The 24,862-nt window shown below is 58.0% G+C and overlaps 1 protein-coding gene across 2 annotated transcripts in view; it reads left to right on the top strand.

Annotated features, from left to right (window-relative positions):
* HIP1 (huntingtin interacting protein 1) overlaps positions 1-24,862 on the top strand; it is a 143,042-nt gene that overhangs the window by 54,514 nt on the left and 63,666 nt on the right. The window contains exon 1 of one of the 2 annotated variants that reach the window (XM_062180680.1): positions 8,248-8,300. The exons of the other annotated variant lie outside the window; for it this stretch is intronic. Within the exon in view, the coding sequence (XP_062036664.1) occupies positions 8,283-8,300 (18 nt within the window). The 5' untranslated portion in view covers positions 8,248-8,282. Of the gene's footprint in view, positions 1-8,247; positions 8,301-24,862 lie in introns of those variants that run through there. 2 annotated transcript variants of the gene reach the window in all.

Raw genomic sequence — 24,862 nt, 5'->3', positions numbered from 1 at the left:
GGAGTAGGGTAGCCTGTGTGAGTGCCCGTGGTGCCTCCCCACGCGGGGTCCTGGCGCAGTGCGTGTCCGTGCACGCCTGGCCCAGCGTGTCGCGTGTCCTCGCGAGTTGCCTGAGAGCTCTGGGGCTGTTTCTGGCTCTCCCCATTGTCCCCTGCTCTGCAGGGACGTGGACCTCCGAGGTGGTGCGGCTGCAGCAGCCGGTGTCCGAAGGCAGCCAGCGGCAGGCAGGACCTGGGTGTGGGGGTTCACAGATGACGAAGTTGGATGCACCTGTGGATGCTTCTGCTGGCGCCGGAGTGAGGAGGCCTCTCAGCACTGTGCACCTTGCTCCTAGGAGCCCCCCGCCCTGTCGCTGACCACAGGGTATGGCTGCAATGCCGGGCTTCCAGGCAGGCCTCCTGCACTGGCCTGGGTCCCACAGGGGGCCTGGTGACAGCAAAGCCCTTGGCCTTTCCCGGCTGTAAGTGGCACTCATCACTCACTGATGCTGCAGCGCTCGGGGTGGGGGTGGGGTGGGGGGTGGCCCAGGGGCAGAGGTGTCCCCGCTGATGGCCTCCTAAAGGCTGTCTGCTGAAAGTGACCCAAGTCCTCACTGTGCTGCGTTGACCCCAGGGAAGGAGGGCCGTGGGCGTGGAGGCGTGGGGAACACGAGGCAGATGACCAGTAGGTGGTTCTCACCTGCGGGACCTTGGGCAAGACACACGGACTTCTCTCGAGTCTGCGCCCTTGGCCGTGAGCGATGCTGGGAGGATCAGACAGGTGGCCTCCGGCCTGGTCGCTGGCAGGTGGCAGGTGGCAGGTGCGGACCCTGGGATTGGTACCGCATAGCACAGTGCAGGTGTGGGGAGGTTTAACGCACAGTTCTGTCCGTACTGCAGTAACTAGGTCTCCACCACGCGGCCCTTGCGTGGATTCGGCATGGCCCGTGTGGCTGGCCTGGGCGCGCGGGAGAACTCGCTCCTGCAGGCCCAGCGTGTGGCTGGGATGTCAGCTCCAGACGCTGCATTCAGTGCACTGGTTAGGATGCTTCCAATTGCAGCTTCCGGCCGGAGGCAGCAGGGGGCGGCTCGAGTACTCGGGTCCCTGCCACCCATGGAGGAGACCTGGATCGAGGTCCAGGCTCCTGGCTTTGCTCTGAGCTGAACCTGGCTGTGGCTGGCATTTGGGGAGCAAGTAACCAGGATTCCCTATAAAACTCAGGTCCAGGAGGTCAAGAATAAGATTTCCCGGGGTTCCCACTGAACAGTTCTGGCTGAGAAGGCATTTGATGGAAGCCCGGTCCTCTGTAACCACTGGTGGTGCCCAAGGAGGGAATTTTAGCGCCACCTAGTGGTCCCCTCATCCTTTAGCATGTTCTTGACTGCGGAGTTTTTGCCCCATTCCCCCATGGCTGTGGGGATTTCTCCACTGTGCCCTGGTGGTTTGTTCATTGAGATGGCTTCCTGCCTCCACTGAAATAATTTCCTATCCACCTGTCATTTTTTTAAGATTTATTTTATTTGTTTTAAAGGCATAGTGATGGAGGGAGGGGGAGAGAGAGGTCTTCCATCTGCTGGTTCACTCCCCAAATGGCCACACCAGCTGGGACTGGACCAGGCTGAAGTCAGGAGCCCAGAGCTCCATCCTGGCCTCCCACATCAGTACAGGGGGCCAAGCACTTGAGCCCATCTTGCACTGCTTTCCCAGGTGATTAGCAGGGAGCCGGATGGGAAGTGGAGCACCAGGTCTTGAACCGGCACTCCGATATGGGCTGTCCGTGTCACAAGCAGCAGTTTAACCGGCTCCACCATGGTGCCACAGACTTGGGTCTGCCGTGTGTGTTCTGTGCCTGGCACTGCGCCCCGTTCCCCCGTGGCTGTGGGGTTTTCTCTTTCGCGCCCTGGTGTCTCGTTCATCTCTATGGCTCCCTGTCCCCCCCCACACACCCTCCGCAATCATTTTCTTGCCACCCCATTTGCACTTCCGTCTCAGACTTCGGGGTTGCTGGGACAAGGCATGTCTAAACTGCGGGCTTGTTTTGTGTGTGGTGACAAAACCATTCAGGGGAAGAGGTTTGAACTCCTGAGGGCCCGTCCTTGCACACCAACCACGGCTAAGCATGTGGGGCAGCAGACCGGCTCAGTACAGTGGAGGTGAGCCGAGGGCCAGAGGCCGGCGGAGCAGGGCATGCCTTCCGATCACACGCACAAGGCACGTCACCTCTCTGGGCCTCGATTTTCTCATCTATAAAATGGGGCAGTAATAGCAGCGCTCACCGCATAGGGCGTCCTGGGGACGATGAGGCACAGTGCCTGTCCTTGGGAAGAGCTCAGGCAGCATTGCCAGTTGTTATAGCCACAAGCCCCCACCCCCAGCTGTGCCCGCCTGTCTCCCCACCCCCACCCCCGTATCCTGCTTGGCAGCCGTTCTGAGATAAGCTCTGGATTAGGAACTCGGGCATTTCCTGAGGGTTTTCCTTTCTAACTTTTCGAACCTTTAAAGTGTAGCCATAGCTCCTGGGGCTGGTGTTGTGGCACAGCAGGTTAAGCCACCACCTGCGATTCCACCAGCATCCCGTATCACAGCTCAGGTTTAAGTCCCCTGGCTGCTCCGCTTCCGATCCAGCTCCCTGCTAATATACCTGGGAAAGCAGTAGAAGATGGCTCAAGTGCTTGGGCCCCTGCACCCATGTGGGAGACCCGGATGGAGTTCTGGGCTTCTGGCTTCAGCCTGGCCCAACCCCTGCTGCTGATACCATTTGGGGGAGTGAAGCAGTGGATGAAAGATTCTCTCTCTCTCTCTCTAACTCTATCTCCAAATAAAATACAATACCCACGTCCTAATAGGAGTGTCTGAGTTCAATTAAAAACAAAACAAAACAAACCATGGCTCCAGAAAGAGAGGCAGAGGGAGGTTTTTCCCGGGAGCCAAAGTGAAGGTTCTTGAACTCGTTGAAAAAAGCCAGCTCCTGGCCAAGGCGAGCCCCGGGTGAACACGCCGTGCTGGGCCTGGGATCGCCAGCCCTGGTGCAGTCCCAGGGGACTCCCCCGGGAATCCCTCCGCTCTTGGTTCTTGGCTCGCGTCCTCTGGCTCAGCTGGGCATGCTCAGTCGCTCCTTTTCTGTTCCTTTTGTTCCCTGTAAAGCCTATTTCTGTGCTGACCTTCACATCAAAGTGACTGTTATCTGTGACTTCTTATCCTTTTTTACTTCTTCTCCTATGATTTCAGCTTTTTTAAAAAAAAAAAAAGATTTTATTTATTTGAAAGGTAGAGTTACAGACAGAGAGAGAAAGAGAGAGGTCTTCTATCCACTGGTTCACTCCCCAAGTAGCCGCAACAGCTGGAGCTGCGCCGATCCGAAGCCAGGAGCCAGGAGCTTCTTCCAGGTCTCCCATGTGGGTGCAGGGACCCAAGGACTTGGGCCATCCTCCACTGCTTTCCCAGGCCATAGCAGAGAGCTGGCTCGGAAGTGGAGCAGCTGGGACTGGAACCAGCGCCCATATGGGATGCCGGCCCTGCAGATGGGGGCTTAGCCAACCACACCACAGCGCCGGCTCCACAATGTCAGCTTTTCAAAGAAACCCATCTAGGAGTTTCTAGGAACAAGACTGCAAGGAGATTGAGAGACAGGTGTGTTGCGCCCACTTCGGTCCGCACTGGGTGCTTGGTGTGCACTCGGCTGCCACGCTCTCACGCCAGCCCTGGGAGGTGTGAGACATATGTGCCCCTTTTCAGAGAAGAAAGTAGAAAGGCAGAGATGAGGGAACCTGTCCGTATCTAGAAAGTAATGGCGCCAGAACGCAGCTTGAGATCCAAGTCCAGGGCCTGCAGTCCCTTCTTTGAGTGGCCATCGTCACGACATAAGCACAGTCACCCCCTTGCTGCACACGGTATTGTTGGCCATGCATCACACAGCGGTCCTGTGGAATGACACTGCCCGGTGATGCAGTTCTCAGAACGTGCCTCTGGGTCACACCAGGCTGTTTCCTTATAAAAACCAAAACACCAGGGCGGCGCTGTGGTGCAGCGGGTTAAGTTGCCAGCTGTGACGCTGGCATCCCATATGGGCACCGGTTCGAGTCCTGGCTGCTCCACTTCCGATCCAGCTCCCTGCTAATGCTCCTGGGAAAGCAGCAGAAGATGGCCCAAGTGCTTGGGCCCCTGCACCCACGTGAGAGACTCAGAAAGAGTTCCTGGCTCCTGGCTTTGGCCTGGACTAGACTTGGTTGTTGTGGCCGTTTGGGGAGTGAATCAGCAGATGGAAGATTTCTCTCTCTCTCTCCCTCTCTCTCTCTCTCTCTCTCCCCCCCTCCATCTGTCTGTCTGTAACTCTGCCTGTCAAACAAATAAGTAAATTTTTTAATGTATTTATTTATTTGTTTGGAGAGAGAGATGTTCCATCCACTAGTTCACTTCCCAGATGGCTGCAGCTGTCAGGGCTGGGCCAGGCTGAAGCCAGGAGCCTGGTACTTCATCCAAGCCTCCCACATGGGTGGCAGGTGCCCAAGTACTTGGGCCATCATTTACTGCCCTGCCAGGCACATGGGCTAGAAGTCAGATAAGAAGCAGAGCAGCCAGGACTTGAACCGGTGCCCATATGGGATGCTGGCACCTCAGGTGGTGGCTTAACCTGCTATGCCACAATGCCTGCCCCTAAAATAGACTTTAGTATTGTCTGTGCTGTGGGGCCTACCAGATTAAAGGGTCATATGAGATAACAGGCAGAAAGGTATTTTGTAAACGTTATAGCCCTCAACATAGACTTATTGTTGGTAGTAACATAGTAGTGTACACCCTTTTGTGAAGAGCGCTATTTAGTTTAAATCTTTTGCAGGTGGGGGATGATGCATTTTCATGCATTTAGGGTCCAGTGTTTTAAACAAGGCCCTGCCCAAGCCTGTCTTGGAGAACAAAGTATATATAGGCTTTGTAGGGCTAGGCTGCAGAACCATGGCTCACCAGTAGGTGTCAGCCTCTACCAGGACACACAGACACTTAGCTGGGCTGCTGTGGTAAGGAGCAAGAAAACCTGCCGCACCACAGCACTGCCCCCTCCCCCACTGAGCCCCTTTTTTCTGCCCAGTTTATTCCAAAGGGGCGCCCCCACCCTGAGCGGGGGGTCCCAGCGCTTCCAGCACAGCTAGAAATCACCCTTCCTTCTTGACCGCACCAGTGGGTACATCACTCCCTGGCTGCTCCGTGCTGGACCAGACTGCCCCAGCCGGCCCCGCCTGGCCACTGCTTCTGGGAGTGTCCATAGGAGCAGGAGGAAGGGCAGGCTGCCAAAGGGGTACGTGCGCTGGGTGGGGCTCACAGGGTCATGGATTAGCCAAGGCGGAAGGGGCGTGCTGGCTCCCTGGGGGTATATGTGTGGACGCACACAGACCCCCGTGCACACCTGAGCAGGCTTCAGAAATGGGCTGGGAAAAAGCTGCTCGTGGGTGTCAAACAGTTTTTCTTTTCCCACCAAAATAAACTTTTTTAATTGCATTTTGCCCGGAGCTTTGAAAGCCCCTTTCTTGCGCGTGCTCACATGTAGACAATGGTTCAGTGGCCAGCGGCTGCTGGCAGGCCGCCCCCCCCCCTTCCTGGAGCAGGACAGAGGGCCTGGCCCTGCCTGGTCTCTCTTGCTGCAGCTCCCGGGGGAGGACGCCCCACAGAGCAGGCAGCCCCGGGCAAGGCACCTGCCCGAGGCACGCCTCACTGACATTAGGCACTGTACTCGTTTACGGTGGCTGCCATAACAGTGACCCCACACTCAGTGGCTGGAACAACAGAACTGTGTTTTTTTAGTGTGCAAGTCCCACATCAACATCGCCAGGCCCAAAGCAAAGGTGTGCCAGGGCTGCACTCCCCTTGGAGGCCCCAGGGAGAATCTGTCCATTGCTTTTTCCAGCTTCCGATGGCTGCCGACATTCCTTGGCTTGTGGCCACGTCACTACCACCCCTGCTTCTGTGCTACATTGCCTTGTGTCTTCTTTCTTAGTTAATTATTGATTGATTGATTTTGAGAGGCAGAGAGAGAGAGCTCCCATCTGCTGGTTTGCTCCCCGCAAATGCCCTTAACAGCTTAGGATGGACTGGGCCAAAGCCAGGAATCAGGAACTCCATCCTGGTCTCCCACATAGGAGGCAGGGACCCAACCACTTGAGCCAGCCCCTGCTGCCTCCCAGGGTGTGCATTAGCAGGAAGCAAGAGCCGGGAGCCGGCGCTGGCTACGGGACACCAGGCTCTTAACCATTAGGGTGGACACCCACCACACCTGTGTCCTCTCTGTGTGTCCACTCTCCCTTTACGAGGGACGTGAGCGTGGGTAGGGCCTGTGCGTATGCCTTCACATCACCTTCACTTCTCAGGATTCTTCGGCGCATCTACAGAGCCTTCACCATGGTGGGAAACATTTCTAGGTTCCGGGGGTGAAGAGCTGACGTTTTAGGGGTCATTCTTCAGCCTCTTACAGGTAGGATTTGGGGAGGTTTCATTTGACCCTCACCACCTCCCTGGGCCAGGCATTTAAACACAGAAGGCCTCTCAGTGTAAGACAGTGGGGGTCCAATGGTGATCCAACCACTCCAGCTGCAGGTAACCTAATCCCCATGTCTGCACTGGGTAACTCCTGCTGCCCCACGTAGCCCTGCTCCCCCATCAGTGGCAGGCGGTGTTAGGAAGTGCCGGAGAGAGGCCCACTTCTCTCTCGGCCCCGCTGCACTGGGGGTTACCCAGCACAGCGGAACAGAGCAGCCCTCCTGATTTCTAGGGGGGCCATCTTCAGACTTGGGGTTGGCCAGAGGGGTCAGGGCCCACAGTTCCCCTCCCTGAAGCAACGGGACCCAGACAGGACCAGGCACCGGAAGCCACCCCTGCCAAGAACACCCCTTCCGTCCCGCACTTCTGTCTCCTTGTCGCCATTCCTCCCGTGTGTTCTCACGCTGACCTAAGAGGCCGATGGGAAAGAGTTCCGGCTTCATAGGCCAGAGAGTGGAGTTGAAGGGCAGAGGCCTGTAGGACCAGGGGGGCAGACTGTGTTGTCTTCTCCCGCTCTGGCTTGGGGGGGGGGGGGGGCTGGGTCCCATCGCTGGTTCATGGGCAAGGACTTTAAGTGCTGGATGCCCCAGCCGGGAGGCTCGCTCTTTGGGGTCCGGGCATCCTCATCCTTGTCTCCTCCTGTGTGAAGTGGACCCCCCACCGCTGCATCTACTGTACCCCCACAGCTTCCTGTTCATCTGCTTGGGGGGGGGTGGGGGGGCTGTGCTCAAGGCTTGCACAGAGCGGGGACTCCCAGGGAACCCTTAACTGGGGGGGGGGGGGGGCTTTATAACACCAGATGTCTGCCTGCCGGGAGTGGCCATGGGCCTGGAATTTCCAGACTCCCAGTGCAGTGAGGAACGGGAGACGGGATGCCTGCCTAAGAGCTGGGAGCTCGGAGCTCCAGGCTGAGGGCTTTGGAAAGCCGGGGAGCCAATTCCCTTCACTGCGGGTAGGGCTGGGGGCGGGGGGCTCACTCGGTGGGAGATGGAGGAGGGGGCTTCCTGAGGGTACCTGCTCCCCTCCCTTCTATTTGCCCATCTGTTTGGAGACCCCAGACTCATTTGGGAGGCCCCTGGGGGATTAGCCGCAGGAGGCCAACAACTGGCTCTGAATTCCCCCTTTGTCCGGGGAAGCCAAGTGGGGAGGGGCCGGGCAGACCCCCTGCCCCCGCTGGAATGTCTGCAGCCGCGCCCCCGGCCCGTCCTTCTTTCCAGCCGCCGGCCGGGCCCGCGGGTCCCCCCGGCGAAGCACACACACGCGTGCACGCACAGGTACACACGTGCGCGCCGCACAGACACACATGCACACACTCCCAGGCGGCCCGGCAGCCTCCCGCGCGGGTTCGGCTCCGCCCGCAGCCCCAGCTCCGGGAAGCCACCTTTGTTATTCAAATCACAGCCGCGCCGCGCGCGCGCCGGGGCCCGCGGGCTCCAGTCCGGGAACGCGCCCCCGCGGCCCCAGCCGGCCTCGGGGTTTCCCGGCCCGCGCGGGGGGCCGGGCGCGCTCCGCCGCGGGGCCGCGCCTCCCCCGCCCCCGCCGCGCGCTGCGGCTCCGCGCCCGGCCCCCTCCCCCCGCCTCCCCACCCCCTCCCCTCCCCTCCCCGGGTCCAGCCTCGGTGCAGCCGCCGTCGCCGCAGCCGTCACCGGCCCGGGTCGGTGCACGGGGGGGCCCCCGCCGGTGCCCTCCCCGCAGCATGGTCCCCTCGGGGCGGAACTAGCCGGGGGCAGCGCCCGGGGCAGCGGAGCCCGGGGGGTGGGGCGGCCGCAGCAGCGGTCATGGATGCGAGCAAGATGGTGAGTGAGCGCCGAGCTCGGCCCGGCCTCCCCGCCCCCCCCGCGCCTTCCCCGTCGGCGCCCTCCATTGAAAGTTTCTGGATTGTTGATCCTGCCTGTTGGCCCCAACTCCGGGGCGAGCCGGAGGAGGGAGCCGGGCCAGGAGTCTGGAGGCGGCTGCCCGCCGGGGCTGCCCGGGGATCTCGCCGACCCCGGGGACAGGGCCGTGGGGCTCGCCGGGGGCGCGCGGGCCGGGCTGGGGACGAGGCGGGGGAGGGAAGCTTGCTGGTTGCCCTGGGATCTCTGGGAAGAACTGGAGGGCTGGCCGGTGGGCGGGGAGGCGCAGGTGAGTGCGGAGAGAGGGCACGCCGGCGCTTTCACGGTCCCAGGAATGGACCCCGGGCTTGGAGCCGGGATGCTCCAGCCGGGGGCCCTTGTAAACCCCAGCCTGCGTGGGCGTGGGGAGCTACCGCTTTGGCCTCCTAAGCGTGTGACTGGTTCCTTTAGAGAGGGGGGCGCCCCTGCGGCCCACCCACCCCAACCCAGAGCAGGGTAGGAATCGGAGGAAATGCTATTCACTGATGGAAGGTAGCAGCCCGGGCAGGTGGCAGGGTGTGACTGGGAGGGTTCTGGAGGGATGGGGGTGGCCTCAGGGAGTAGTGGAAACTGCAGGTGCTCAGGGCGGGGGTCTCACTTGGCCGCCACTCCGAGTGGAGATTGACGGTTGCCACCCAGATTGTAATTTAGCCCAGCATGCTGCCTGCCCTACCTTGCAGCCCTTCGGGGCCCCTGTGCCAGGGCTGCAGAGGGAGGGAGCTGCCCCCCCTCCCACCCTGTGGCTCTGGGGTTTGAGTTCATTGTGCACCAAATGAGGCCAGCTTCCCCAGGGGGTACCTTTCTGAGACAGGCTGACCTGTGTAGAAGGCAGATGCCGCCTGGCCTTAGCAGCCTGCCTTGGATGGGGGCCAGGTGGGCCGGTCTCTGCCTGTGGTGGGAGGACCAGTCGCAAGCCGCCCCTGGGTAGGGGGCACCATCTCCATAGGAGACCTTCCAGTCCAGCCAGGTTGGGCAGGGCTCCTATCTGTGCCGGGAAATCGCTTTCTTTGGGCATCCGTTAGCCCTCCCCCTGGAGAAGAAAATCTTCTTTGTAGCTGTGGGGGTGCACAGGTGGGAACCTGATTGCTGGGGGGGGGGGGTTTCCTGGAGGTGTCTCAGCAGCACCAGGGAGCGGCCCCTCTGGGCTGTGCTTGGGCAGGGGGCTTGGGGAGTGACGGCCACTACACCTGCTCACCCTGGAGGCTCCTCCTGGCCTGCACCCAGGTTCCCTCCAAAGCCTGGTGTAGGAGGAGCAGCCTGCGGGGTTAGGGAGCTCTGGTCTTGCAGAGAGAGCCAAGTCACTTCTGCCACTCCCACCTCCCTCCCTCCAGCCCGCATTCATTCAGTTCCTGTCCAGCACACCAGATGAGGGACATAGCGAGCGGTCCAGGGAGATAGAGGCCAGCCAGCAGTGGGTGTCAGCGCAGGCCCCCACCGGAGGGCAGGGAGGAAGTGGTCTAAGAGGGGTCTGCAGCACAGTTGGGGTGGAGGGACCGTGAGGCCGGAGCGGGCTCTGCTGAGAGCCGCAGGAGGAAGAGGGCACTGCCCACTGGGTGAACGGGAGGGCAGTTGTCTGGGCCGGAGGTTTGGGATCAGGAAGCAGCCAGACCATTGGTTGGTTGGGGCCCAACCAGGAAAGGCTTGAATGGCAGCCAAGGTGTTCAGGCCTTGGCCTGGAGGCCCTGGGTAACCTCTAGAGAATTCTAAGCCTCTGAGATCAGGCACGCCGATCGCCTCTTTCCTCTTTGCCTCGGGATCCAAACAAAAGGGATGTTAGATTCTCATTGGTCGTCGGGCAGCCGAGTGCCCAGCCCAGAAACAATTGTCCTCAGCTCCCTGGAGAGGACACAGACCCTGGACTGTGTAGTGAGAACCTGAGCCACCCCCTGGGAATCGGTGCCTGCAGGAGGCTGAAGCTGCTCGTTGACCATTCAAAACCCCAGCCTTGGGGTTGTGAGGGTCTCCCTCGCTCCAGGGGCCCTGGGCTGCAGCGTTGAGTTCAGCCACATCCTCCGTGGAGTCCGGTGTCAGCCCCAGGGCTGGGGGTGCCTCTTGCTCTTAATGAAGAAAAGCAGTGTTCACCCGCCTCCCTGCATAAAGGTGTCTTAACCTCTGAGACAGGGCAAAGAACCAGCCCCCAGGAGCTTAGCAAAGGTTGCAAAGAGACCTTTGAAGACTCCTCCCTCCATGGTGGTTCCTCCGATCCCCCTCCCCCCACTGCCCCGCCCTTTAATTTCTTGATTGGCTGGCAGAGCCAGTGGCTGCTCTTGGGACCTGCCCTCCCCCAGGTCGCCTTATCTTTCTGAATGGGAGCACAAGTGACCGGAGACAGTGGATTCACCAGCTGGTGCCACTGATGAATTTTTGATGACATCAGACATCTGCCCCCAGGGATAGCCAGTTCACCCCGCACTCGGGGATACAGTACAGATGCCTTTTAGGGGGCCGGGGGTGGAGTCTGTGCCTTCCCTGAACCCAGACTGTCCTTGGGAGCGGAGTCGACACTGTCAGCCCCTACAGAAGAACACAACTGTTGGGTAGATGTTGATTTTTATTTACATGTGCAAGGTGTTCAGGAGTGTACAAAGCATTTTGTTTTTTTTAAAAGATTCATTTGTTATTTATTCATTTGAAAGGCAGAGTTATAGAGGGAGAAGGAGGGACAGAGAAAGAGAGCTTCCACCCACTGGTTCAGTCCTCAAATAGCCAGGAGCCAGAGGAACTAAATCCGGGTCTCCCACAAGAGTGGCAGGGACCCATGGACTCTGGCCGTCTTCCTCTGCTTTTCCCAGGTGCATTGGCAGGGAGTTGGATTGGAAGTGGAGCAGCCGGGACTTGAACTGGTGCTCCTCTGGGATGCTGGCGTTGCAGGTGGTGGCTCAGCACCTGCCCTTCCCGCCTGCTCTCCCTGTGACGCTGTGAGGAAGGAGGGCGGAAATGCTTAGCCATGTTTTATAGACAGGACACCTGGCATTCAGAAGAGTGAGGTCTAGCGTTCCATGCGAGGGGTGGAGTCACGGTTTGTACCCAGTTCTCCTGATGGCCAAAATATACACTATGGTGACAAGATGAGAAAGAGTTGGAGACTGGATTCTAGCCAGTCTCAAAAGAGGGGCTGGGGTAGGTGGCCTCTGGCCCCTGGGTTCAGGGAGGGGCTCTGGTGACTGGGGAACATTGGACCTCATGAATCACCTACAGCTTTTTGTTTTTAAGATTTATTTATGTATTTGAAAGGCAGAGATACAGAGAGAGATCTACCACCTGCTGATTCACTCCCCAAATGGCCATAACCGCCAAGGCTGGGCCAAGCCAAAGCCAGGAGCCAGGAGCCTCTTCCAGGTCTCCCACATGATGCAGGGGCCCAAGGACTTGGGCCACCTTCTGCTGCTTTCCCAGGTGCACTAGCAGGGACTGGATCAAAAGCGGAGCAGCCAGGACTTGAACCGGTGCCCATATAGGATGCCGGCACTGCAGCAGAGGTTTAGCTTAACCATCTACGCCACCGGCCCCTACAGCTGTGTTTAAGCTGAATCTCACATTGCCTCTTCCCCAAATGCGAGACACCTGGGCCACCCCGCAGGCCGTTCGGAGGGGAGAGAAGGTGTTGCAGGTGTGCTGAGTAGATGATGGTGGGGCAGAGAACCGTCTGTTCCCCCCGCTGTGGCGGCGGCAGCTGGCAATGTGGGAGAAGTTAGAGGCCCATAGGGCAGCTTAGAAGGAGGATGCCCTGCCTGCTCAGCGCTCAGCTGCCGTCTCCGCTACAGCTACAGCAGGAGTCGGGTGGCTGGCTCGGGCAAGACCGGAGCCGTGTTCGAAGCTCTGGGTCACCAAATCCAGGCGGTGGCTCGCAGCTGGCTTTTGAGAGAATCAAATGAATTTGAGAACATCCGTGTTCCATGGAAGATAGTAAGCAGTGGTTCGTGTAGGTGGGTTTAGGTTGAGCACCCATGTGCGCCTAAGTCAGCAAAGGGAGACCTCGTGAAATGTATGCTTAGTGCGGTCAATTTCTTAGTCTGTTGGTGTTCCTGTAACAAAGTGCGGGGTAGTTATAATTAATGATTTTTTAGGTTTACTTATTTATTTGAAAGGCAGAGAGAGAGAGAGAGCGCACTGTCTTCCATCTGCTGGTTTACTCCCCAAATGTTTGCTACAGCGGGAGCTGGGCCAGGCTGAAGCCAGGAGCCAGGAACTCCATCCTGGCCTCCCACGTAGGTGACGTAGGTGGCAGCCATTGCTTTCCCAGGCAGGGAGCCCTGTTGGAAGCAGGGCAGCTGGGACTCCGCCCGGGATCTGATGCAGGATGCTGACTTCACAAGCCAGACAACGCCCACCCCTATAATTAGTTGTTGTTTTTTTTTGTTTGTTTGACAGGCAGAGTGGACAGTGAGAGAGAGAGAGACAGAGAGAAAGGTCTTCCTTTTTGCCGTTGGTTCACCCTCCAATGGCCGCTGCGGCTGGCGCATCTCGCTGATCCGAAGCCAGGAGCCAGGTGCTTCTCCTGGTCTCCCATGGGGTACAGGGCTCAAGCACTTGGGCCATCCTCCACTGCACTCCCAGGCCATAGCAGAGAGCTGGCCTGGAAGAGGGGCAACTGGGACAGAATCCGGCGCCCCGACCGGGACCAGAACCCGGTGTGCTGGCGCCGCAAGGCGGAGGATTAGCCTGTTAAGCCACGGCGCCAGCCTGTAACTAGTTTTTTTTAAAAATTGTATTTATTTGAAAGAGAAGCAGACCGTGAGCTCCGGGTATTTTGTAAAGAACAGAAATGCACTTCTCAAGACTCTGCAGCCTGGGAGTCCAAGATCAAAGTGCTGGCGGGTCGGTGTCTGGTGAGGGCCCAGTCTCTGCTTCCACAGGGGCCACTGTTGCATTTGCCATGGGGCAGGGGACGCTGAGTTCACGTGGCAGGAGAGGCAGAGGGGCCAGAACGGGCTTCCTGCAGCCCTAGGCCCTGTTGCCAAGGCACAGAGCTCTCAGGACTTCACCCCAGGCCCCATCTGGCCATATTATTGCACGGGGCATCTGACCTAGAGAATGGCTGGAACAGAGCAGTTCAGCCTACGTGAGACAGCGTGGGGCGTAATTGTTGTCGGTGATGTGCTGGGGGGTGCAAGAGGAAACAGGTGTACACCACTAGGCCTGGAAGGTGGGATTTGTCTTCCAGAGGAGGCAGACGTGGGCTGGACGGGACTGTCCCACAGCAGAGCAGGCCAACGGCAGGAAGGGGAGCCCCTCACCAGCAGCAGGAGCCACTCAGGGACCCTGCAGGAGGGATGACATCACAGAGTGGCCTCAGGGCCGCTGCCTCCAGGTCCTTGCACCTGCTGGCCTTGGCTCTGCACTGGTCCTCAGGGAACCGTGGGTGCCACGGCGGAGGCTTAGCAGGGCCTGCAGAGGGAGAGTGGAGAGAAGCGAGCAGGGGCACGCTGGCCCTTGGGCACAGCCCACCATGGTGTGCACGGTTCTGCAGAGCACCACGAGTCAGGCGCCTTCGCCAGTCAGCCCCTTGTGCCGTGTCACAGTCATGGGTGGCGTTGGCCCCCGCCACGTGCCGGCGGAGAAGCCCATCTGCCGTGTCGCCCCCTTGAAAGATGCTAAGAGATCCACCAGAGGACTGCCATGGTCGCTGACCACGAGGATGAGGCTGTTCGATCCAGAGCCGTGTCTGAGCATCTGCTTTTATGCACAGGCCCCTGGGTCGGTAACGTGTTGCGGGGTGAGGGTGGGGGGCTGCCGAGTCCTTGTCTGTCCAAAGGCTTATGGGGGAGATGGAGAAGGAGAGAAGAGAGACATCTATCTGTGACATGCACTGAGCACAGCACACATCAGCAGGCGCCTGCCGTGGACAGAACAGTGTCATGGGATTATTTCTTATCTCGCTGCAGCCTTGAGAAGCAGGGTTTAGTGTCCCTGCTTCCCCTGCCAGGCCCTCGCCACCGCTGCCCCTGTAGCTGAGTCGTGTCCGTGAGGTGCACATCTGGGGCCGCTCGTTCTCCACCTTTGTCTCCTCTCCTGGCCTGAGAGGTCCCCACGCAAAGCCAGACAGGCACGTGGCCCGGCCGCTGCTGCGCCTAAGCCGAAAGGTCCCAGCAGCCAGACACAGTTCATGTGGGTCTGGGGTCCCAGAGGAGTTAAGCCACGTGTTTAAAAGAAAACGGCCCCCAGTCCTTCTCAACAACCCCAGGGTGCTGACGGCACCTTGAATTTGGCAGTAATTTCTCTGGGCAAGCACGAGGCGGTCTTGTCCCCATCCGTTGGCTACTGCTGCAACCCGAGACAGGGGGGTTTATAAAGTAACGGATTTATTCTGGAGATGGGAAGACAGAGAGCGTGGTGCCAGCACCTGCTTAGCCTCTGGTGAGGGCCCTGTGCTGTGTCATAGCACGGTGGAAAGAGGAGGGGCAAACAGGCATGGGCAGAAGACACAACATGGGAGGGGCAGCCGCGTTTACAGCAGCCTGCTCTCCGGGCAACTAACCCAGCCCACGAGAGCGAGGACTTGCTCCCAAGAGAATTATAACCCAGTCCCTTGAGAGCAGCATTAATCCACCAGACAGAGCCCTTATGACCTGAACACCTTGTTAACCGGATTACTTGTTAAGCAGGTATTGTGGTATAGTGAGCTAAGCTGCTGCCTACAATGCTGGCATTCCATATGAAAGTGCCGGTTCGAGTCCCGGCTGCTCCGCTTCTGATCCAGCTCCCTACTCATGTGCCTGAGAAAGCAGAGGAAGATGGCCCACGTGCTTGGGGTCTGCCAGCCATGTGGGAGACCCGGATGGAGTTCCAGGATCCTGGCTTTGGCCTGGCCCAGCCCTGGTAGTTGTAGCAGTTTGGGGAGAAAAGCGGCAGATGGTCGATTTCACTCTCCCCTCCCACCCCCATCACCCTGCCTTTTAAATAACTAAATAAATAAAGCTTACAACAAACAAATAAAAAGAGCAGCGCCCGGCATATGGAGGACACTGCCAAGGCTCTGAATGAAACATCACCTTCCCGACCCGCCTCCCATACTGCGTGGCCGAATCCATGACTTCCCACCTCTAATGAGTTTTATAGGACTTTCCTGAAGTCATTAATGTTGCACTAATCACTCCCTACATGGTCATTTATCTCCACTGCCTCCTTGCAGGCAGATCCCTTCTCTTCTGTAGCCTCCATGGCTGGCAGAGGAGCCCTGTGGGCCCTGAGTGTTTGCTGACTTGGGGACAATCTTCGCACATCTACACAGTGGCCAGGACCCCAGGTGCAGCCACTGGGAGCGTCCCTGTCCAGGGCTGGGGCTGACGGTGGGGGTCTCTGTGCCAGGGGCAACAGGGAGCCAGTGCTTCCCTAAGGTGTCTTTCCAGCCCCGAGAAGGCTAAGGCAAGAGGAAGCTATCTCAGGTTCCAGAGAACAAGGCTGAGCTGAGTGCTCCAGAGACAGCCCATCATAGAGGCCGGCGCTGTGGTGCAGGAGGTTAATCCTCTGCCTGTGGCACTGCCATCCCATATGGGTACCAGTTCTAGTCCCGGATGCTCCTCTTCCAGTCCAGCTCTCTGTCATGGCCTGGGAAAGCAGTAGAAATGGACCAAGTCCTTGGGCGCCTGCACCTGTGTGGGAGACTGGGAAGAAGCTCCTGGCTCCTGGCTTCAGATCAGCGCAGCTCCAGCCATTGTGGCCATCTGGGGAGTGAACCAGCGGAAGGAAGACCTTTCTCTCTGTCTCTCCCTCTCACTGTTTGTAACTCTACCTCTCAAATAAATAAATAAAATCTCAAAAAAAAAAAAAAAAAAAAAAAAGGCAGGCCATGATAGCAAGTGAATGAAATGCTCATGGCAGAAAAACAAATAAACCTTTGTCCTAACCCAAGTGTTACAGCTCCCACACTTATCCTGGTACCAGTGGGGGCCACCTCCAAGCACCGGTCAGAATGGCATGTTTTCACGTTGCTTGTGGTACCACCAGAGATGTGCTGGGTATTTTTTAAAATATTTTATTTATTTGAGAGGTAGAGTTCTAGACAGAGAGAGAGAGGTCTTCCTTCCGCTGGTTCACTCACCAAATGGCCACAATGGCCGGAGCTGGGCCGATCTGAAGCCAGGAGACAGGAGCGTCTTCTGAGTCTCCCACGTGGGTGCAGGGGCCCAAGCACTTGGGCCATCTTCTGCTGCTTTCCCAGGCGCATTAGCAGGGAGTGGGATCAGAAGCAGAGCAGCCGGAACTCAGACTGGTGCTCCCATGGAGGATGGCAGCATTGCGGGCGGCAGCTTCACCATAGCGCAGGTCGCTTGCAATACATTTTGATTCTTGCACACACATCTAAGGATACTGAAGTGTTCACTTTATGCTTTAAGGACGTAGGCGTTCAGGTTTCAGCTGTGAAGCATGCTTTTTTGTTGCTGTGCATTGTGCTGGTGGCGAGCACTGGGAAAGACCGTTCCCTGTAACCCGGACAACCAGGCCGTGCCCTGCCTCGGTCTGCTCCCGTTGTAAAACAGCACATCGGAGCCTGGGGAGCTTTTGGACAACGGAAGTTTACATCTCACAGTTTTTGGAGGCCAGGAAGTCCCGGTCACGGGGCCAGCAGACTGGGTGTGTGGTGAGCACCTGCTCTGTAGATGGCGTCTTCTCCCCACATCCTTACCTGGCAGAAGCAGTGGAAAGGTGGCTCTGGGGAGGACGTCTCTGCCATAAGGGGCGTGGATCCCATCGTGAGGGTGGAACCCTTGTGACTTGGTCACCTCCCCAAAGTCCCAGCCGCTCAGCGCTGCCATAGCCGGGGGCTAACTCAGCCATCCAGGCCTCGGTAGCACCTGCTTGCTGCGTTCCTACCCTGCGGCCTCACTGGCCCTTGTTCACTCTTGTTGTGCTGGTCCTCTGTCCCTGAATGCCCTCCACGGGCCCTCTTCCGGGTCTCTGCCTCTTCAGCCTTGGCCACACTGCCCCCTCCCCGCCCTGGCTTCCACAGCCTGTGCACCTGCAGCACCCCTCCTGTCTCACCTTGGGTGCACAGCACAGCATCTCCGTGCCCCGGCATTCAGCCTCCTGAATCCAGGCTGCCGTCTTACTCATCTCAGCGCGATGAGCAAGTGTGAACGCACACCCGGCGCCCAGGCGCCCAGCCTATGTATAGTGGGTGAATGGAGGGCAGGGACAGAATCGTGACTCAGAACGCTGGGCTGAATGGAGGTGACGGGGGTGAGGGGTGGGAGTGGGGGGAAGGGCTCTCGTCCAGGGCAGGAGGGGCCGACGCTGGGGGCCTGTGTCGGGGAAAGGGTTCCTGAGGACAGGAACAGAGTGCTAAGGCCGGAAAACACAGCAGCATCCGGATTCTGGATCCTTGACCGCCTGGCCAGGGAGCGGAGTGGTTTTCCCATGGGCAGCGGTGTACCCTGGATATTTCCAGAAGGGTTGGAGCTGTGCTTTCTCAAGAGAGATCTGGCGAGGTTGCGCGTGACTCTCGCCGTCCCCACCGCTGCACCTGGTGAGTCTTGCTGCTCTCTCTGTCTCCTCCCCCCACGGAAGGGCTTGTCCTCAGCCCTGGAGAACCAGAAGTGAGAGTTCCTGGCAAAGGAAGTCAGAAGTCGCACCACAGCCCCATGGGCGATGTTGAAACCACCCCCGGGGTCAGCCACAGCCCCTCTCTGGCTCCAGAGGGCTCTTAGCAAACCCTCCCCAGGCCTCCTGGGGGTGACCAGGGTCTGCCCTCCTCCCTTGCTCCTTGACTGTGAGACGGAAGCCTGGCAGTGAGCTGTGTGTGCGTTGTCACCCGTGGACTTGAGTCTGAATTACCGCAGAGAGAGCTGGGGTGGATGGGCCGGGCCCTCAGTGGTGTGGTCTGGTTTCAGGTCTGGCCTTGCTGGCTGGTAGCTGGGCCGTGTAACTGGCTCAGCATCCCGACCAGCCTGGCTCGTCACGGCACCATTCCGAGCCTCTGTCTCCCCATCTGTTCAATGGGATCAGCTCCAGCGTTGCCATAAGGAGGTGTGTTACAGGCCAGGAGGGGCCACCTGAGGTAGAGGCAGTGTGGACTGTGTCCCAGGTAGGGGGCTTGGGACCCTGATGGAGGGAGAGTTGAGAAAAGAACAGGAGGGACTCTGGAAGTTTTCCCCTTAGGTTTCCTCTGCTTCCTCCCAGCTTCATACCTACCCCCTCCTCGGCCCGGGAACCCACCCTTCCTCACATGCACACACATGTTCGCACACACGCATGTACACACATGCAGACACACATGTACACACATGCATGTACACTTGCACACATGTATGTACACTTACACATGTACACAACGCATGTACACCTGCACACACATGTACGCACATGTATGTGCACTCACACACGTATGCACACACATACATACACACACATGTACACACATATGCACCACTGCTGCCAAGGCCCCCATGCTTCTCTTCCCCAAGCAAGCACCAGTCCTGCAAGTCAGAAGGACCCTAACATATTTGAATTTTGACCCCCTGGAGTCCAAGCAACTCCAGAAGCTGGAGAGGCAATGAGGAAGAGGAGAAGAGTTGGTCCAGGAGCAAGACCTAGAGGGGCCCTTGGCCGGGGCACAGGAAGCAGAGGCTGGCTTGACTCCTGTCTCCAGGTTGCACCTGCGTGGGCCACTCGTGGGGCTCCCCCTGGCCTCTTGCTGTCGGCCCAGGCCCTTGCTTCCTTTTCCACTGTGAGCAGACACAGCCTCAGGACAGCTTGCCCGGCTCTCGCCAGCGTGCCCACCTGGCTCTGGGATCTAGCCGGCCCTGCTCCTGTGCACTGGACCCTGGCCCCAGCCACTCCCTCTCCCCACACTGTATACGATCCCGTGACCATTTCTCCCGTTTGAGACAAGGAAACGAGGGGCAGGCATGGTGGCACAGTAGGTGAAGGAGATGTCCACGTCCCATAGCAGCCTGCCTGGGATGGATTCCCATCCCCATGTCCAGTCACGCTCCCTGCTAATGCACCTGGGAAAGCAGCCCAAGGGAGCCCAGCCACCCACATGGGAGACCTGGGTGGAGTCCTGGCTCCTGGCTGCAGCCTGGCCCAGCCCCAGCCGTTGCAGCCAATGGGGAGTGAACCAGCTGATGGGAGATCTCTCTCTTTGTGTGTATCTCTCTCTCTCTCTCTCTCTCTCTCTGTACCTTTCAGATAAATACACTTGAAAAAAGGAAACAACAAAACTTCCCAACTGCTGCCCTGTCCCTCTGCCCCCTGAACACCAGGGATGCTGGGAAGTTCTCACTGCCCTCAGCGCTGCCCCCAAGTCCAGGGAGGAACAGAAGGAACTTAACCATAGACAGAGCACAGAAGTGGGCGGCAGAGCACCGCCCGGTGTCCTGTGGAAGAAACCAGGTGCCCGTTTGCCCCGGGCCAGCCCTGTGGTTAGCCGCTGCGTGGCGGGAGAGCTATTTTTCTGAGCTTTACACTTCTGTAAATTGCATCCCATTTTAAACGTACCAACGGAGATGCCTATGTAAAGGAATCAGCCAGTGTCTTTTGTTAAAATGCATAATAATCATCTCCAGAGTTGTCCTGAGTGTCGATCCGTGATTTTCCACGGGGAGAAAAACAAGGTTACGACAAAAAGGTTACATTTACTCAAGTCCCACTGTGCTGATCCGAGTCGAGGGGCGCTCGGTTTTCCAGGCTGGCACTGCCTCTGGGCTCTGGCTGTCTTGGCCTCACTCTTACCCCCCAGCTCCTTCCTGCTTTGCCTCCAGCAGAGCTGTTTCCTTAGCCAGGGTTGGGGACATCCGGCCCATGCGTAAGGCCCCTGAGATCATTTGCTCTGGTCCTGCCAAGGCAACCGCAGGTGGGACTGAAAGTCAGTAACTGTAGCAGGCTCGTTTTATTTCAAGGTTTATTTATTTACTTGAAAGGCAGAGTTAACAGAGAGAGGGAGGAAGGGAGGAAGTTTTCCTCCTAAGGGAGGGAGAGAGAGAGAGAGAATCTTCCATCTGCTGGTTCATTCCCCCAGATGGCCACCACAGCCAGGGCTGGGCCAGACCAAGTCCAGAAGCTTCATCTGGGTCTCCCTCATGGGTGCAGGGGCCCTAGCTCTTGGGCACATCCTCCGCTGCTTTTCCAGGTGCCATTAGCAGGGAGCTGGATCGGAAGTGGAGCAGCCGGGACTCGAACCACCGTGCTTAGTTTTTCGTGAACTTTGGATCTGCTTGTCCACTGCATTTCAGGACCCCCCAGACTTGCAATGTGTGCAGAGCGCCGTCTAAAGCCAGAGGCTCCGGGAGCAGGGTGGGGGTGGGGGTGCTGAAGCTGTGTTCTTAGATTTCAGAAGCTCAGGGACCACTGGCTCTCTGAGCTGGGACAACGTGTGAAGACACTGTTACTGCTTTCTTTGGGGACTGGAGGGAGGGGGCTGGCTCTCTGGTCATCCTGGCATGAGATGGGAGTGTTTGCCAAGGAAACGGAACAAGAGATAGGGAAGTGAAGCATGCTGGGAGGAGAAGCAGCGGGCTTGGCATTGCTGGAATGTGACAGGTGACACAGGCCACCCTGAGACCCAGCTGGGTCCGGTGGTTCCTGTCCGTCAAGCAGCAGCTGCCCCTGTGTCTTGAGCTTGAGGGAGCAGAGGCGCTGCAGGCACAGAAACAGAAGGCGGGGAGACTGATCCCACAGTGACAGCTGGGGAGGGCGTGGCCACGGTAGGGGGCAGAGAGGAAGTTGGGCAATGCTGGTGGTTTGAGGACACAACCCAGGATTTTCAACATTTGCAGACCAGCTGTCCGGCCAGGCTTTTTCTGGAAGCCTTGGCTAGGGGCACTGACAAAGGGGCACCCCAGCCTGGCTCAGTGAAGGGTCTGATGGGCTTGCCCAGGGCCCACGCTTCTGGACGTGGGGCCAAGCCCTCCGGTGCGATCCCGGTGAACGTGGCCTTGCAGTTCGGGCCACTAGGGGAGCGGAAGCCAGACTTCCCTGGGGTGGGGGTAGGGGATGGCCGGGCCCTTCCTTTTCCCTAAGACCTAGTGTCCGAGTGTCCTGCCCTGTGCGCTACATTCTGGGGCCTTCCGGAGGCCTGAGGGGGCACCCTGTGGTTGCCATGGTTCTCCCCTGGCGAGAGGGGCAGCTGGTGTCCGGGAAAAGATCTGCATGTGAAAACCAGGCTGTGCAAGTCAGGGTGACGTGGGCGTTAAGGGTGAAGACAAGTGCCAGCGAGAGGGTGACCGTTGCCTCCGGTTGCGGTGAGATGACCTGGCGGGAGGGGACTCGGCGACAGAGCTGGCACTGCAGATGCACAAGGCCACAGGGGTGGCAGGAAGACCCCTGTCCCCTCCAGGGAAGACGGGAGTAGTGGGCAGCAGGGATGGTGACGGGGGGGAGGGTCCCCTTTTGGTAGTCGTCTACCTCGCACGGTGGCTGAGATGGCTGAAGTATAAGGAAGGTTAAGGAGCTTAAAGGATGGCCGGGTGATGGGGGCCTGGTGATGGGCGGCGACCCAGAAGGCTGCATGCCGCGGCAGCAGGGATCGCGGGGGTGGGGAGTGCCCCCTCCCCAGGCACACTCATTTCGACCCTCACCGAAGGCTGAAGAGGAAGGAAGGGCAGAAGGGAGACAGGTCTTGGGACACCCCCTCCTGTATCCGAGCACCTGGTTTGCATCCTGGCTCCGATTCCGATTCCAGCTCCCTGTGGACGCGCACCCTGGGAGGCAGCAGCGGTGGCTCAAGTAGTCAGATCCCTACCACCCACATGGGAGACAGGAGTGAATTCCTGGCTCCTGGCTTCCCCCTGGCTCGGCGCTTGAAAAGAAAAGAGGCGCAGATTAGAGAGGAGACACAATGTGAACTCTCAGCCGGACCAAGTTTATTCAAAGAAAATAAACTCGCTGAGGTCGACCCACAGCCAGTGCGCACACAGACCAAACACGTGGCAGAGGGCCCGGACCCCAGCAGGCTGGGACCTTTTCTATCTTAGGTGGGCTAGGAGTCGGGGTGGGAGGCAGTAGGTGGAGGTGAGCTTCCACACTCAAGTTCTTCAAATTTGGCCCACTGGCTTTCATACCCGGGGTCGGGTGGAGAATAGGGGTTGAGACTGAACTGGTCTCTTGAAAGAAGGCGGGGGTCACAGGAACCTGAAATGGAATCCATCAATCCTGACTCCAAGTGCAGATAAGGAGATGGGGCGCCGGTTTTTTCTGGCTACTTCCTGCTGACTCGGAGCGTGGACGGGTTGATCTCTTCTCGGGATTGGACTGCTGGAAGAAGAGCAGTTGTTGCTGCCTAATGGCTCGCGATGTAGCAGTCATAGGCTCCTGGGAGGACTTTTGAAACATGTTAATTATACGTGGTAGGAATAGAAGCCCTGGGTTCTGAGGATACAAGGAGATGTTAGAGACACTGCCCATGGTGGAAAAGATGGACGAAATGAGGACGGGGGAAATAGGAAAGCAAGAGTGCAAGTCCCCGTCCAGGGAATGGGAAGACAGGTGCACACCTGGGTGCCGCAGAGAAAGAACGCTCCCGTTTGGTTTAGTGTGTGCGTGCTGGCAAGGAGCTGTGGGATGGAGCTAGTCTGATCTGCTTCCGGTCCCTGGCTCCCTCATTTCCTCCCTCTGCTTATGGGAACCCTGGCTGCTGCCAGGGGTTAGGCTGCGGACTGCTCTGACTTCCTCAAGCTGAGTGGGGGTGAAGTAGGGACCCGCAGTCAAGACAGGGTTCCAGCAGGGGGTGGCCTCTCGGGGGGGCTGCAGTGCCAACTCACAGAAACTGTCTCCGTTCGAGGTTTCATGTGCATGGCCATCTAGAATTCCGCTGTCTCAAGTCTGGAGGAAACAAATCTATTAAGCAGATTAAATACACAGGATCCAGAACTAAGGACAGAGTGAGTCATCATGAGCTGGTCTAAGAAAGGTGCTGTCCAAACCAGGAGGGAGTGTTCCCATTGAGAGGGAGAGGGAAACTGACAGGAGGGGCTGGATAACCATCAGGTGGGCATTAAGGCCTGGCCAGGTGTACGTGAGATCCAGACCTGTCTGTCTCTTCACATGACAGAGACATCCTAAGGGAGGGGCGAGCCTCCTTAGGGAAGACACCCTGTTGACTTCCATCACCTAGCTGGCCGGGGAGGAGAGCTGACCCGAATAGGTGAGTGTCCAATAGGTAGGACCTCTAAAAGGGAATTCACAGCTCTGCCTGCGATGCTCTTTTTTTTTTTTTTTAATATTTATTTATTAGAAAGTTAGAGTTACGCACAGAGAGAAGGAGAGGCAGAGAGAGAGAGAGAGAGAGAGGTCTTCCATCTGATGGTTCACTCCCCAGATGGCCGAAACGGCTGGAGCTGTGCCGATCCGAAGCCAGGAGCCAGGAGCTTCTTCTCGGTCTCCCACGTGGGTGCAGGGACCCAAGGACTTGGGCCATCTTCTGCTGCTTTCCCAGGCCATAGCAGAGAGTTGGATCAGAAGTGGAGCAGCCAGGACTCAAACCGGCGCCCATGTGGGATGCCAGCACTGCAGGCGGCGGCTTTACCTGCTGTGCCATAGCACTGGCCCACGCAGTATTCTTGACCATTGCCGTCCCCCTGATGGCGGTGGTTACATTGGAAGCTGGGCAGAGTGAGGGCTTTTCAGCTTAGGGCTAACAGGGTCTGCGATTCTGGCCCAGGAGTCCTCCAACCCCTAGGGCAGCTCCGATTCCAGTGGCCTGGCTCCTGGCAGAGCTGACGGGGCCGTTCAGAGCCAGTTGCCATCATGACAGCTGCTTGCCCAATGCCGTTTGGGGTGGATGGGCCTGTCGGGTCCCCTTGATGGCAGATGTCCGTGTCAAGCAGCGTGCACTGCCCCGCCACCTGTCCTGACGCTGCTCCTGCTGCTGAGCTCGCTCCTCCTCCTCCTGGTCGGCTACAGTAGACCACGGAGGCAGCCTCTAGGAGTGTCAGCCAAGGGGGCGCTCAGTCCGGTCCCTGATCCTTGGTGGCCTGAGCTGGAAATCTGTGGTCACAGGCATGTTATGACAATATTCTTCCTGTGAGATAAGCCGAACCCCGTGAGGAAAGCCGTGTCCTTCTAGGTAAGATCAAGCATTAAGACCACCTCACCCACACGGTCTTCTATAAGGTCCGAAGATGAGACTGTAACATCCTGATGGCGAGTCCTTCAGGATTGAATCACCTTTCCCATCTTGCAGAGAGTAGAGAAATGAGGGAACAAGTCAGGCTTCCCAGGTCGCTCACTGTCAATAACTTGTTATCAGGTGAAAAATTAGCAAACAGTTTTAACTGTCAGATAACTTACGAAAACATTCACCAAACAGTCCAATGCCTTCCATAAATTTTTTTAAAGATTTATTTATTTACTTATTTGAAAGGCAGAGTTACAGAGAGGCAGAGAGAGAGAGAGGTCTTCCATCTGCTGGTTCACTCCCCAGATGGCCGCAACAGCTGTAGCTGTGCCAATCCAAAGCCAGGAGTCAGGAGCTTCTTCCAGTTCTCCCACATGGGTATAGGGGCACAAGGACTTGGGCCATCTTCCACTGCTTTCCCAGGCCAGAGCAG

Source organism: Lepus europaeus, chromosome 21 (assembly GCF_033115175.1).
Source record: "Lepus europaeus isolate LE1 chromosome 21, mLepTim1.pri, whole genome shotgun sequence".
Taxonomy (NCBI): Eukaryota; Metazoa; Chordata; class Mammalia; order Lagomorpha; family Leporidae; genus Lepus; species Lepus europaeus.
Note: the sequence above shows the minus strand (reverse complement) of the source record. Positions and strands in the feature narration are given on the sequence as shown.